This window comes from Branchiostoma floridae, chromosome 15 (assembly GCF_000003815.2).
Source record: "Branchiostoma floridae strain S238N-H82 chromosome 15, Bfl_VNyyK, whole genome shotgun sequence".
Classification (NCBI taxonomy): Eukaryota; Metazoa; Chordata; class Leptocardii; order Amphioxiformes; family Branchiostomatidae; genus Branchiostoma; species Branchiostoma floridae.
In genome coordinates this window covers 15,895,118-15,909,771 of record NC_049993.1, presented here as the reverse complement: position 1 = coordinate 15,909,771, position 14,654 = coordinate 15,895,118, and the positions used below count along the sequence as shown (strand labels likewise).

Sequence of the window (14,654 nt, the reverse complement as noted above, 5' to 3'; positions counted from 1 at the left end):
AGCTCAGTGGTAATGTTATTTTTTTGGCAGTCACTTTGCTATTTTTGTTGGATGCGCGCTTTACTTTGATTGCCATCATTCTTGCTTATTTTCTTAGATTCTGCTGGGTGAATGGAAAACTACGAATAAGCGAGAACATCATATCCGAATACAATTGATGTTCATTGTGACCGAATTCTGACAAGTTTTGACTTGTTTTGAAAATGTGAGTCGCTTGTTTTGCAGATCTCTCTACAACGAGCAATTTGATTGGCTCAATTTTACGGCGCCATCTTTGAACCAAATTGTCGTCTGCAAGTGAGGTATGTGACGCAGCATTTCTAAAAAAAAGCTCTTAGACTCGAAAATACCCGTGAAAACTTCGAAAACCGTCGTCTTACGGCGTAAGAAACGAGTCTGAGAAGATAAAATCAGTTATGAATCCAGTTTACGCGTTTAGCGGGACCACGGAAATGCACTTGACCGCTACAAAAACGGCCCATTTTGGTGGCATATGGAAACTTATGACGAGGGAGAATATTCCATTCTGTTTCACTGGGGCTAACAGGTAAGCATTTAACTTGAAAGTTTATCTCTACCATTTTTTTTATTTTTTATTGCTATTGTAAAATTGTTACCGAACTTTTCTAATATCTTCATTCAATTGCAATTTATATAGCGAGTCAAACAAAGGTAGAGTGCGTACTTATGATAATTTAGTGACTGAAGCATCTGGATATGATTTTGCTTAAATATCTTATTTTCACTGACGTAGAATCAGTAGATGAAGAATTCGTCAAACCATTTTTTATTTCATTTTAGGCGTCATATACATCAATTTGCAACTATAGTTGATGTAAAATACATGCTATTAACCCAATCTACTTAGTATATAGCCACGCGACATAGTTTGTTTGGCCATACTAATTCAATTTCTTGTTCCCGTATTCCCAACCTCATTTTTTGTCATTTGAAAAATATCGATCGAATTAATCATGTGCATCACCATTTATAGCTGACAACCAATAGCTGTAGCAAGTTCTTGTCGTCTTGTCGTACTATACCTAGTCGTACTATACTTCCACATTTTTCTCGATGCCTTACAAATAAAAAAGATATCGTTGAAATATCAAAAGGCTTGTAATGTTAACTTTGTGGCTACGGGTTTAGCCTTTTCATAGGATCTCTTATTATTATTTTTTGCACTTTTTAACATTCATCCGCCCCCTCCAATATTTCCTGAAAACCCGAGAACCAAGAAATTAATTTGATCCGACCTTACGTCATGCAAAATTCTGGCATACACATGTGACGTCATTCCGCTGCACCTGTGAGATGTACCGGTTACGTCCAGGTGAGGGAGCGTATGTACGCGGCTCGGATTGGTCGATTCGAAATTGTCCTGTTTTGCTGCCCACCTGAACGCATAAATCTTAGACGTCTGGCGAGAGAGAAGCGAGAAAAACATCAGAAACCGCCTGGCGCGATCAGAACTGCTGGCGGTCTTGTGGCGTCTTTTCCGTTTCTTGCTGGTCTTGAATTGGGCTTTTTCGTCTTTTTATCATGGAAGATTCTACCCGTTTTAACCAACCACAGAGGTTAGTACTAAAAGATTCAGATTGTTGGCTAGATTCGTGGGAATAGTTTATCTCCGTTCGCAAAATCGCGATCGCAGGAAAGCACGGAGAGTTGAGTTGAGGGGGGAAGTGTTCTAACATGGTAGAAAGCACTTAGGAGCCATAATAAAAACGTATGTGTAAGCCACGATGATTTTGATCATCACAATATACAAGACCAATATCATCGTGTTTCAAAGCTACGTTTATGCATCTCCCGAACTTTATTCGCGAAATCCAACGATTATTGCTAGGCATGTGTGTAAGCATGCTTATAGAGTAACTAACAGTCAAGTAACAAGTGATAAACAAGCTAGTCAAATCTCTTGAACAATACATACTAATCTTAAAATCATGGATCCGTGTATAGCATTGTCTTTCCAATCTACATTACATTAAAGATCTGATGTTTATTGTAGGGGAACTTTCTTTGCAATATGTTTCTATACGTAGAGTTATGCCAAATGACTGAAATAAATAATTTTTTCATAACTTACGCAGGTATGAAAACGATCTAATGGTGTTTTTTTAAAATTTCTTTAGTATTTGTTCACAAAGAGTTTAGATGAATTTAAATCTAATTGATTTGATTTTCTCCAATCGTTGCGCTAATAGCTAATATATAGTATTCAGCTGTGACGTCCATCTTCACATTCCCAGGTGTCTAAGGTGCACCTGGAAAAAAATCTTACCCTCGAAAGTCTGTTAGGCCATGTTGATTTGATTATATTGATGACATGCCCGGACATTGTGAAATTGAAGCAAGCATGCGAAAAATAACCGTTTGGCCATGCAAAAACGTTGCCTTCATTGTGAAAATATTTAGGAATGTTTTACGAATAATCAGAACATGGAATACCGAAAATATTTCTTAAATTTTGTTCTTATACAGCTCTTTTTCTAACTTTTCAAATGGCTTTGGCATTGCGGGGCATACGTATCCGTTTTCTGACAGTATTTTGCATTCTATGCAATGCATTTCTTCCTTTTTCAGCTTCTATGTGCGGTTTACAGTATGGTTGCAAACTTAGCATTTTTTTAATCGAACGTAAATCTATGCGCGCACGACTGTCATCAATATAATGAAGACGCTCTAGTCTAATTTGTGGTAGTTTTCTCTACAAGCGTCTACACACAAGAACTTAATGGTGTTTAAATATTTTAGCCTATCCGCCATTGTAATGGAATTGTGTTAGGATGTAAAATAATGTAAATAGGTGATATTGCACTGCGACATCGTAAAGGTCACTGAAATTGTCATTTGCCTTTAATGTTTCTTTACGGATTTCACATAGACTTAGATATCTATCTTCGTGTTGTACTTAGATAGATTGGACAGGATCATGATAGACAAATCCCAAAGCCCCACCTCTGCCAACTTAACCTAGAAATGCAAAGAAAACTAAACACTGCAAATATTTGACGGACGTGCAGCCACATCGATCTCTCATTGGCAGAGTCTATAATTGCCATTCTACTATTGGTTCATCTGCCAATTGTGACAGTCAGTGTGTTGGTTTACTAGCGAAAATCTCACGTCACATTTTCCTAAGCGTTACAGTGCTGTAGGAGAAGCGTAATCAGTTTTGTTATATATATATATCGGTACTAAAATCTTGCTGCATCTCGTACTAGTATTTTCGGTATTTATGAGTTATAAATGTGAAAACTACAGGGCAGACATGTGTGCATATTAAAGTGCAAAATGCCGATATCGATGAAATAATGTTTACAATATACACGCTTTTGCATAGCTTGCGTTACGCCAGTTCATCGCGGGGTAACCTATATCTGACATGGTATCTAGGGACACCAAGTTAATGAACTGTAGTTTCAAATTGCAGAACTTTCAAAATATTGCCGTCCGCCGACTGCATATTCCTAAATACCCTACTTTCAAAGACAACAAATTTAGGTTACCCCTTGGATAAAGCGATACCTACAAATTATGCCCTGTTGCGTTCCAGATGGCAGAGTGTTCTGGACTGGGGGCGGTACCAAGGCTTCTTCCCTGGGTTGGACGAGGTGAGGTACACTGCACCCTGCCTACCGCCAGGGGGCGTCTGTCTACAGGGAGGCGATCCAGTCGTCCTGCCGCTGACAAGTGGTCACTCCTCCGACCTGAACCACAATTACTCAAGGTGAGAGCTTAGCACAAAGTCAAGAAAGTTTTCCTTATGCTTGGTCTAAAGGTATTACGTTACAAATGCGGAAATCTTGACCAAAAAATATGTTCGTCTTCTAAATTATACAAAGAAGCTGCAAAATGAACAAGTATATGCCGTGGAATGCCTAAGACAATTCCAAAGTCAAAGAAGATATGAAAGAACAGAAATAAGGAATTTGCTATTTGTTCAACCTTCCTGGCCACTTTGATTTCATGCTAAAGCCATTTTTGTCCAACTTTACTTTTTCGCGCTCGCTTCGGTTTTGGGATGCCAAAAGGATGTCTTCCCTATAATCAAATCAATATGTCTTTAATACGAATAGAAATGTTCACATCCTAATCTGCACCTATCTATGCCACCAGTGTCTTACCGACTACCTCCGGAGGTAACCAACGTTTTTACGACCCGAGCGGGAACACCTTGTTCCGTCCTCGGGCGGACAGCGCAGGTAGTACCGGCACGGTGTCCCGCAAGTTAGCCTCCCTGTCCATCGATAAATCAACCGACAACTCACCTAACGACATCGATGAACTGCCTGATGTGCCGACTGTGGACGCATCACCAGCGCCCCCTAGAGAGAACTATTGGAGCAGCATAGCCGTGACGGACGTCAGCGAGCCTGAGGAAGGTAGCGGGCCGGGGGACGGCCTGTCCCGGGTGACTGAGTACTACCGGCCGGCAGATAGAACTCTCAGTTGTCTACACACTGCAGCAATGGGGAACAGTGGAACACCGCCACAAGTGGTGAGTCCACATCTGCGGTGTCTTGAACATAACTGAGTGTAAATACACTTTGTATGACTTTGAAGAGGTTAAAGATCTCATGAACCTCCGAGGAATATTTCTAATGAATTTATCGCTTATTCTGTGCAATCAGGTTTTTCATAATGCAGCAAACATGAATCAATGAGGAAATTAAAGACAGAAAATATGATAACCTATTCAGTAACTTTTATCTTGTGGGACCTTTGACCTAACTTCTTATCAGTGTTCCCTTGAAATTCGAACCTAACTGTCCACATATTGTAGCTTTGGGCCATCGCAGTGAAAGTTTGACATTGCGAATTTCATCTCTACCCAATCCCAGATCAGGAGCCACAGCCGCCGTAAACCAGCTAAACCCACCAAGAGTCCTGCACGGTTCGACCCCGCCTTCAAAGGTGTGACGTTCCAGATAGAGACGCTTCCTCACCCGAAACCGTCCCTCCGGATCCGCTCCTATTTCAGGTGAGCCTATATCTTAGGTAATCCTAGCACAAAACTAAAAAAACACATACCAAAAGATATAAACAGACCAAAACAACACTTCGCCCGTAAAAGTAGTAGCCTCGTCCATTGACCACGTGACCTGAACTGTCAAATCTACGACTGATTTCACCTTAGATCTTTACTTTCAGCCATCCAGCAAATCATACGTTTGCGGTCATTGACCTCCTGCCACACTACTGACACACACCAACACAAACAAACAGAAACACCGAAAAGGAACACCCTACACAGAGTCAATAAATAAAGTGTGGATAATTTATTAATTAATAGAATTTTCATCAAGTAGTGACTACTTTTAAAAGGTTAACACACGTACCTCCAAATTTTAGATGGCTATCAGTCCATTTTGTTCATGGAGTGGTCAAGACCTAGTGTACGCTGTGTCTTTTTTTTACCTGAAGGTTAGCAAAAGCATTCTATAGCAGAAGTGAATGTTCAGACAGAAAATTGTATGTTATTGCAGCATCCGGCGACGCTCTCAGGCGGCTCGCCCGCGCCGCTTCTCGGAGTCAGACGCCGCGTCCTACCGCCGCCGCAGCGGCAGCCTGACGGAGACCACCAGCGGGTCTGAGCACGAGGAGCCGCACCCAACAGGACAACATTCTCATGGTAACAATCATAGATTCAATATTTACTGACACAACAAAATTAAAGTAGTTACTTTCGTAAGATGCATGCAAACAAACAGGTGGATACAAATGAGGTATTTGAAATATGAACAAGATATTATTAAGTTCATCATTATTATTAAGTTACTGCCAATTTTCAGTGACTGTTTGGGTAAAGTACTCCATAACTACAGCAATGTATGTACCTTAACTTTAAAACAGTCACTGTTGGAAGAAAATTGGTAGTAACTGTCTACATACGTGCCTGATGAACCTCTTCAATAAACAAGATAAGTTTAACATATCATTTACACTAATGGCTTTAAGATCCAAACATTCTCTGACATTCACTTTTTATATTTAGAAAAAAAGCACTTAAATATCACTTGGTGGTTGGGAATGACCGGTCGCCGTCTTGGATCCGTCCAATCTACCAACATGACCGGGGCTATGTAAATGAGGTTGTGACGTCACTAGCGATCTTTCCATACGATATCTGTGTCCGTTGCCCAGGTGCTAAGCAGTGCGCCTCCTGTGACACCAAGAAGACTCCCCTGTGGCGGGACGCAGAGGACGGAACTCCGCTCTGTAACGCATGCGGAATCAGGTGGGTCGTCTTTTCGTATCACTGTACAGTCGAGAAGAAAGACAACGCCGATAATTTGAATTGATGATGCAGACGTGAATAACGTAGAGACCCTTAACCCCGAGTGTCGCCAGAGTACCTTTAACCGCGCTCATCAACTCACTGTTTAAGTGTGCATGTTTTGATGGTGTTGGTGTGTGTTCTTGTTCATTACCAGGAAGTAAATGGGTAGATGACCAAAAAAGTCAGACTTACCGAAGGGATGTAAGAGTCAGAGGTGGTAGAACCAGTCGTTAATCCGACCTAAGAGCCTAGGTAATGGAAGAGGTTACTAATTCACGCAGAGGTATTGTTTTAGCGCTGTGTTTTCAGAGTAGTATATTTTCTATGATGCCAGCTAGTCATGTTCAGGATGTGATCAATGGATGCCTGACCCCTGTCTTTGCCGCAACAGGTACAAGAAGTACCGAGTCCGCTGTACCCGCTGCTGGCACGTTCCTAAGAAGGACGGCAAGTCTTACCCTAACTGTGGACGCTGTGGAGACCTGCTGCGGGTGTCCATCTTCCGCCGCTACAGTATTTAAACTCACGCCGCCGTTTTAGTAGCTTCCTACAGTCTATACCGTGCCTGGAAACGGTAGTATGAAATGGCTGTCTAGTTCAGCTAGATACTGTAGAAGGGAAAATGTTCGCGGTTTTCGCCATGATCTCTTTATTACGAAATTAAAGCCACCAAGATTTTTCTGTCTTTTGTCCGTCTTTCCCTTTTGGGAGCCGCGATTTTGAAACTACTGCAAAAACTCTAATCCCCCCCCCCAACATCTCCGTGAGCATTTTCCCTTCTACAGTATTACATGTAGATGAAGCAATCGTCTTGGCGTTTATTCGTTTTTCGAACCTATTATATTGGGTTTTCCCGATCCCTTTGCTGTTAGAGTTTTAAAGAGTTAAGCTCTACATTATTTATAATATTTGATTATGTTTCTGATGTGTCATTTTGTTCTGATGTACATGTTTTCTTCATGTACGATTCTCGCACGGTTTTGTTAATTGTTTTTGCAGTTTTCTTGAGTTTTATATAACCATATTGTGGTTATCTATTTGTTAGATCGCACTGTTTGGGAACTCAAATTTGAACACTGATTACAACATTGGATGTACTGAAATTAACGCGACCTTCAAGCAGATATTAGTAGGGTCACGTATCAAAACGCCTCAATATCAGGAGTATCTCAGAGATTGACATTGTCTACTCAAATGTCATTCATACACACCATTATGCTAATAAAGTTATCTTGCTCATGATAAAAAAAGAGATGGGACACAACATGATTGTCATCGTGAACCGTTAATTTTACTTGTGGTTGTCTTTGATGTCATTTCAATAAATTTCCCAAACAAGATCAAGGTGTAGTTGTTTTGTTTGATTTCTCTCCTGTCGAATATTGTGTAACAATAATAAGTAACTTTTATCGATTGAAAAATTGGAAAACGTATGAGGAAGTCATTAACTTACATTGTAGTTGTAGAAATGGAACTACTTCAGCAATACAATTATGCAAATCAGGTCCTATCCCCCTATCATGGGTATGAATTTCCTACCATGTACCATTAAGGAAAATGATTCACTTAAAAGGAAACATTAAACTCGGTATGGTACGCCACTAATATTTCAATGGCCTAATATTGTCCAAAGCCAAAACTACCCTCATTCCAACTGAGTTATCCTGTTTCTAAGTATAACATAGCATTGTCGGCACTATCATGTCAATTAGGACTTAATTACTAGAAACACAATATATGAATTCATGTTTGCTTATATCCAATCAACCGACCCACATGGCAAAAACGATAGACTGTACATGTCTTCTTGACTACTACCATGTGAAATAAGATGAAAAAGACCACACCCGCAAAAACAATATCTTTCCTTGAGAGAAGTATAATTAACAAAAAAGTTCAGATGTAAACAAGAACAAGGATAGGTCTGAACATTTACCTTGTACTATGCAATGAGTGCTAAATAACTAATTGTCAACTAGTCGAATGGGCACAACATTTCTGTGATCTTAGTTTTTATCACTATTATGTTATTACAATGATTCGAACAAACAAACGATAAAACTAAAAAAAAGTTAGGGTCAGGTTTAAACAAGAAACATTCATAACAACTATGATTATCAGTTCTCAACAAAAAAAACCCGAAGCTTATGTCTTCTCCATCAGTCCCTACATACTGGTACAGGTGGGCACTATTTACACTCCCACTACTTCAGTTCACACTCACATTTTTGCCAACTGTATCTCCTACATCTCTTAGGAGACCCACATCTCTTTCTAATGGAAAAGATGAAAGGGCCACACTTGCTGGTTCAATACATACTCATACCTATTACTGGTGTGTTTCTCTGGATAGTTGAATGCTTTCTGCTGTTCTTGTTCTCATCTGTTTAGAAAGGACAGATTTCTATCTTTCTTGTACCAACACACACAGGTGTTCTCAACTGTGTTTAGCTTGATAGTGACGGTCCAGACTGGGTTTCTGTGCTGCAGAATACTCACACTGGTCACACTTGTAAGGTTTTTCCCCTGTGTGGGTTCTCATGTGCTGGATAAGGTGAGACTTTATAGCTGCCCTGTATCCACAGATACCACACATGTAGGGTTTTTCTCCCGTGTGTTTGGCCATATGAAGTTCCAAAGCAGTTTTCTGTGCTGCAGAATAGTCACATTGGTCACACTTGTAGGGCTTTTCCCCTGTGTGAGTTCTCACGTGCCTTGATAAGACAGCCTTGCGAGCAGTCCTGTATCCACACTCCCCACACATATAGGGTTTTACACCTGTGTGAGTTTTCATATGCTGAGATATGTGACTCTTATTAGCTGCCCTGTATCCACACTCCCCACACATGTAGGGTTTTTCACCAGTATGAGTTTTCATATGTGAAGATAAGTTGTACTTTCTAGCTGTCCTGTACCCACACTCCCCACAGGCGTAGGATTTCTCTCCTGTGTGTTTTGCTTTGAGATGGTAGTCTAAAGTTGACTTAGTCATAGCAGAGTAGTCACACTGGTCACACTTGTAGTCATTCTTTCTTGTATGCATTTTCATGTGCTGGGATAATCTAGACTTGTTAGCTGTCCTGTATCCACACTCTTTACAAATGTATGGTTTCTCATCGGTGTGTTTGGCTGGATGTTTGTCCATACTGGAGTTTCGTGCAGCAGAATAGTCACACTTGTCTCCTGAGTGAGATCTCATATGCCTGGATAATTTAGACTTGAGAGCTGTCTTGTACCCACACATGCCACACATGTAGGGTTTTTCTCCAGTGTGTTTGGCCATATGAAGTTCCAAAGCAGTTTTCTGTGCTGCAGAATAGTCACACTGGTCACACTTGTAGGGCTTTTCGCCTGTGTGAGTTCTAAGATGTCGGGATAAGTGAGAATGTTTAGTTGTCTTGTATCCACAATGCTCACACAAATACGGTTTCTCTCCAGTGTGTTTAGCTAGGTGTTGGTCCAAAGAAATTTTGTGAGCTGCAGAATAGTCACACTGGTCACACTTGTATGGCTTTTCGCCTGTATGAGTTTTCATATGTTCAGATAAATGAGACTTCTGAGCCGTCCTGTATCCACACTCATCACACATGTAGGGTTTTTCTCCTGTGTGAGTTCTCATGTGTCTGGTTAAGGTTGATTTTTGAGCTGTCTTGTACCCACACTCTCCACACATGTAGGGTTTCTCACCAGTGTGTTTAGCTCTAAGATGTTTGTCCAAAGCAGTCTTGTATGCTGCAGAATAGTCACACTGGTCACACTTGTAGGGTTTTTCTCCTGTGTGGGTTCTCATATGTACGAGTAAATTAGACCTTTTAGCTGTCCTGTACCTACATTCCCCACACCTGTAGGGCTTTTCCCCTGTATGAGTTCTCATGTGCCTGGATAAGATTGATTTTTGAGCTGTCCTGTATCCACACTCTCCACAGATGTAGCGTTTGAAACCGGTGTGGTTTACCGTGTGTTGTCCAGAGCTGCAGCTAGGATCTTCCATCTTCTAAAATAATCTGTAAGTGTTAGGAAACAAAGATGTGTTAAATGTTATTCAATCAATCAATCAATCAATCAATCAAATGGTTTATCATTGAACAACTTATTATAGTGCTTTTACTTTATACCTACTATGTTTGATTTTTTTACGTACAAAGTGATTGATCCCTTTACATTATATTTCATTGTCTCAAAATATATAAAGTATATGAAGACAATGGCCACTAACCCTCAGCCAATCAGAGCCTTCAATTACTGTGTTTATATCACCAGGTGCGGAGAAGTGTGGTGCTATGAAAAGAGTGTGGTACTATGACCTCCATTGAACTGTATAAAATAGAACCAGACATTTTACATAGTACCATACTTTTTCTGCACCACTAGTCAGCTCACACTGTGCAAGCTAATTGCCCAGGGGATTAGATAGCACATGAAAACACCATGTTGTAGAGACATGAAAAGGTCCATTGATCAATACATTCTCACTAAATAACTCAGGTCAGCTCTCCTTTGTTTTAAACATAATGCAATATTGTGGATATACGAGGGGCATTCAATAAGTAATGTCCCTGACCCACTTCCAGTTGTCTGATCTAGATGAAATTTTGCATGTGTAATGAGTCATATCTCTATGGGTTATGCTGCAAAACAGCTCTGAACTAATTGTGGTTACTGATTTACTGGTGTTTGAACTGAGTCAGGTGTGAAATGGACCAGGTGTGAAATGGAGCAAGTTGAGTGTCGCGCAGTGATCCGGTTTTTGTATTTGAAAGGACGCACACCAAAGGGGACTTTTGATGAAATGAAAAAAACTTATGGTGATGATGCCCCATCATATGACCTTGTAAAACGCTGGCATCCTGAATTCAAACAAGGTCGGAAGTCTGTGGAAACAGCTCCCAGACCTGGTCGTCCCTCTTCTGCCATTGATGAGGCATCTGTCGGAGGACCAACCTGGGATGTCCTACAAGAACGGTGTCCAGAGCTACATCAAATGATGGGAGAAATGCAAAACTCTGGGTGGTTCCTATGAAGAGAAAGACTAATAACTGTGCCAAGTTTCATTAATCTCCTGCTATGGGAAATGGGTCAGGGACATTACTTATTGAATGCCCCTCGTACGTTGCCCTTGATTCAATCCTGAGATAAAAAAAGAGAGAATCTTTGGGCTATTGGCCATATACTAAAACAGTTCATAGTCATTCGGCCATGCTATGGGCAAATAGGGTTGCTCGGCTTTGCCTCGGGACGAGTCGGGTGTTAAAAGAAACCCCCTTGTGGGTGGAGCGACCTATTTGTCCATATTAGCCCTCGTTTCATGTTCTCACTGTTAGTCTTACGTAATTTATCGTTAATACGTGCAACCTGCCCACTGACAACCTGAAAGGGGCTTTCGAAGCTTGCTGTAACAGCGCTCTCAAATGGTGATTCCAAGAAACATACATTATACATTAAAAGACATAGTACCTTATGCTTGATACAGGTAAAGCAGGATGTCACAGAGATCTCTCTTCTTCTCCTTCTCCTCTAGCCCTGCACTTCCTGTAAGAAGCAATAGTTAGTTTGACATTAACTATGCCACAGATCAAGAAAATTATAGCAGATAGTCTTGGCTGGTAACACAAATTTCTGTAAAACTTTGGTTTGCACCTCTTTTGGAACAACGCCGTAGTGGCGTTGCCAAAAATAGAGCACGCGCCCCACGCCAAACTCAAATTTCTATCGAAAATACACAGATGATTACTACATTTTTAGCAAATATGAATCTCTAGATTATTCCTATACCTCAGGGTATATCTGAAGGACACAATAATACACAGAATATGAACAGAAGTCGAAACTAAAGTTGCGCCTCGGCCTTGCAAGCCACAGACCATCTTTGCCTCAAAAATTCTTGTCATCATTCAACGACCAAATCTACCAAAGAACCAGGTACATTATAATGGAGTTTATAGCACCTTGACATACGTAGTGTATACAGCTATTATATAAGTATGGGCATAATCAATATTCCAGGATCTGTACCTCGGCACGAACTTGGCTTGGCTTGACTTGTTCGACTCTCCCAGCTGGCGTTGCTGTTCCGGGTCGGAGTTCAAATCTGGCGCGCGCGGTTTTACACCGGAAGTGCGTGTTATGGTCCCTTTTGCTTCTCAACTTTGATTGGCTTGGTGACTATATGATAAATTTTGTGATTGTAACGTTAATGCTTTTGGAATGGGGAAGTGGGCCGACCAGCGATGTTTTTTTCGTATTACTATTAGTTGTCTGCTAAAACGGTGAACATTTTGTTTCAGCCTGATGACCCAAATAGTATTGCTGACCTGTGTATGCATGAGAAGAGAATATCGAAAATGGTCAAAACGTATCGCGAAGTAGCACTGGTGAGGTAGCATTAACATAGTGTAGAAATGGAACTAGTTCGGTTGTTCGCTTATGCAAATTAGGTCCTAACACCCTATATCATGGACGGCGCACGAATTTCCTATGATGTACCATTCACTTGAAAGGAAACCTAAAACTTTGTTGTTACCTTTGCCATATATTTTTGGTTAAGACCTCATGTTATGTCCCTGGTACTACGTGTAGATCAACAGCATATTGTATAAGTAGAGTAGCTGTTGATGGATTTTTATGATATTTGGTATTTTATTCACGGTTACGTAAACGAAGGCCGTGTTCGAAAATGGTTGGCGTAGCACTTTAAGTCGGAACCGCGCAGCGGGCTCAGTGTGTGCGTCCGCTTTTTTTTTTTGTAGAATACATAACTCGAGACGTTGCGGATGGTTTTGCATGATATTTGGTGCATAGGTAGGGTTTATGAAATGGAAGGTTAGGTTCGATAACGGCGGCGAGTCACGGTATTGCAACGGAGGTTCAAAGTTGGAGGTAACGCCGTACTCTCCAAGCAGAGGTTGAGTCGCGTAGATATAGTAGTCCTCTTACGGAGCGCCGGTGTAATTTTTCCGACTACTGCTATATCTACGCGACTCAAGCTCTGCTTGGAGAGTAGGTAACGTGTTCCTCGTGCTCGGTTGGCGCGCCCAGGCTTGTAGTAAAGTAGTATTCTATACATATGATCGAATGTAACTTTTGATTGCTCGGTCGCACTACGATGAAACTACACACAGTTTTAGTACAACTTGAAACCCACTGAATACTTGTGATTCTGTTTTTCTACATTCCAGATTTTGGGATAGAAATACACAAAAATTAGATGATATTAGAGTAGCTTCCTTCGCAGATTTCTGGTGTGAAAGGCGTTCATTTTGGCGGCAGCGCTGGTTCGCGATTTTTCTGGCCTAGCAAAGAACAAAAGAGATTCGGAAGCTCCCATACGCCGGGATTAGACTCAAACAGGCTCCGCGGATTGCTGGTCAAATAGTAGCAATTAAACTAATATAGGGAAAAGTATGCCAGGGGAGTCATTTACAGTGATTACGACTGTTGGCCCTTAGTTCGCGACCATTTGCACCATTATGACAAATGGTGATATCTTTCCTTAATTTTCAAAAATATTCACCATTTTAGATGCAAATTGGGGTCCATTTGCGCCTGTTTGCAACCGGTTGGCGAATGTCTATCGCAAACAGTCGATGGCAGACGCGGCCCAGTGATATGACCTCATTAGTAAATATCCTTCATTTCATATCACTAAGACAGACTTTGCTGTAAGCTACTTTGAAATTCTTAGCCAATATTAATCATTAAGGAGTCCAATTTTACAAATACACCAAATTTTTATTATCCCTCTAAGCCGTATAGGCACATGTACGTGTACACGTATTTTCGAAGGATATTAAGATATCTTTCTAGTTTGCAAATTCAAAGTAAGCCTCCATCGCCGACTTCTGTAGTGGCGGCGCTTTTTAGGGAGCGCTGATTCAAACTTTTCAACATGGGCTAATGTTCTATATGCTGGGAAAGGGAGTTGTAAGGCACCCTGAATTCTGCTTTCAGTCGGACACTGGCAAGGAAAGAATAATAATGAGTCCTTCAAAGAGGCTATAAACATATTCCTGGTGCGGCAAAACTTCCTTTCCAGCATACAGAACCTTACTGTCCTTAACCCATGTTAATAATCGGGAATCAGCACTCTCCAAATATCAAATGCTAGTTCAATGTCTGACTCTTCAAGGCAATATGATTCTAATGCAAACAACAGACACGGTTTCACAATTAGTCTTTTCCAGTCTATAAAAAGTGCGTGACATTTTTCTTTTGCATCATATTTGCAGTGATTACAAGTACAATACTTTTAAGTAAACTAAGTGAACTACTAGTATCCCATGTTTTATGCTATTTCACATTAAAGTTGATACTAAAAATGATTATTTGTATTCAGTTTTTATAGTCTCTAAAACACCATATTTTCTAC

At 40.7% G+C, this 14,654-nt stretch overlaps 2 protein-coding genes and 1 long non-coding RNA gene across 4 annotated transcripts; 1 reads left to right on the top strand and 2 right to left on the bottom strand.

Annotated features, from left to right (window-relative positions):
- The first annotated feature begins 264 nt into the window (after nucleotides 1-264).
- Nucleotides 265-7,627, top strand: LOC118432084. 2 transcript variants are annotated; one of them, XM_035843598.1, is made up of 7 exons: nucleotides 265-547; nucleotides 3,563-3,736; nucleotides 4,126-4,507; nucleotides 4,851-4,990; nucleotides 5,496-5,641; nucleotides 6,154-6,247; nucleotides 6,681-7,627. In XM_035843598.1, the coding sequence occupies exons 1-7, from the start codon at nucleotides 417-419 to the stop codon at nucleotides 6,808-6,810; spliced, it is 1,197 nt and encodes a 398-aa protein (XP_035699491.1). In that variant the 5' UTR covers nucleotides 265-416; the 3' UTR covers nucleotides 6,811-7,627. The 2 variants fall into 2 exon arrangements, with proteins under 2 accessions (XP_035699491.1, XP_035699492.1); XM_035843599.1 differs by lacking the exon at nucleotides 265-547 and adding an exon at nucleotides 1,344-1,577.
- A 524-nt stretch (nucleotides 7,628-8,151) lies between these two features.
- Nucleotides 8,152-9,962, bottom strand: LOC118432083 (zinc finger protein 569-like). Its single transcript, XM_035843596.1, has one exon. It carries the CDS (start codon nucleotides 9,960-9,962, stop codon nucleotides 8,727-8,729), a length of 1,236 nt encoding a protein of 411 aa, XP_035699489.1. The 3' UTR covers nucleotides 8,152-8,726.
- A 105-nt stretch (nucleotides 9,963-10,067) lies between these two features.
- LOC118432416 lies at nucleotides 10,068-12,423 on the bottom strand. The gene is made up of 3 exons (XR_004833083.1): nucleotides 12,302-12,423; nucleotides 11,744-11,818; nucleotides 10,068-10,293 (listed from the first exon to the last, which is right to left on the bottom strand). It is a non-coding gene; the product is annotated as an uncharacterized LOC118432416 (long non-coding RNA).
- Nucleotides 12,424-14,654: the final 2,231 nt, after the last annotated feature.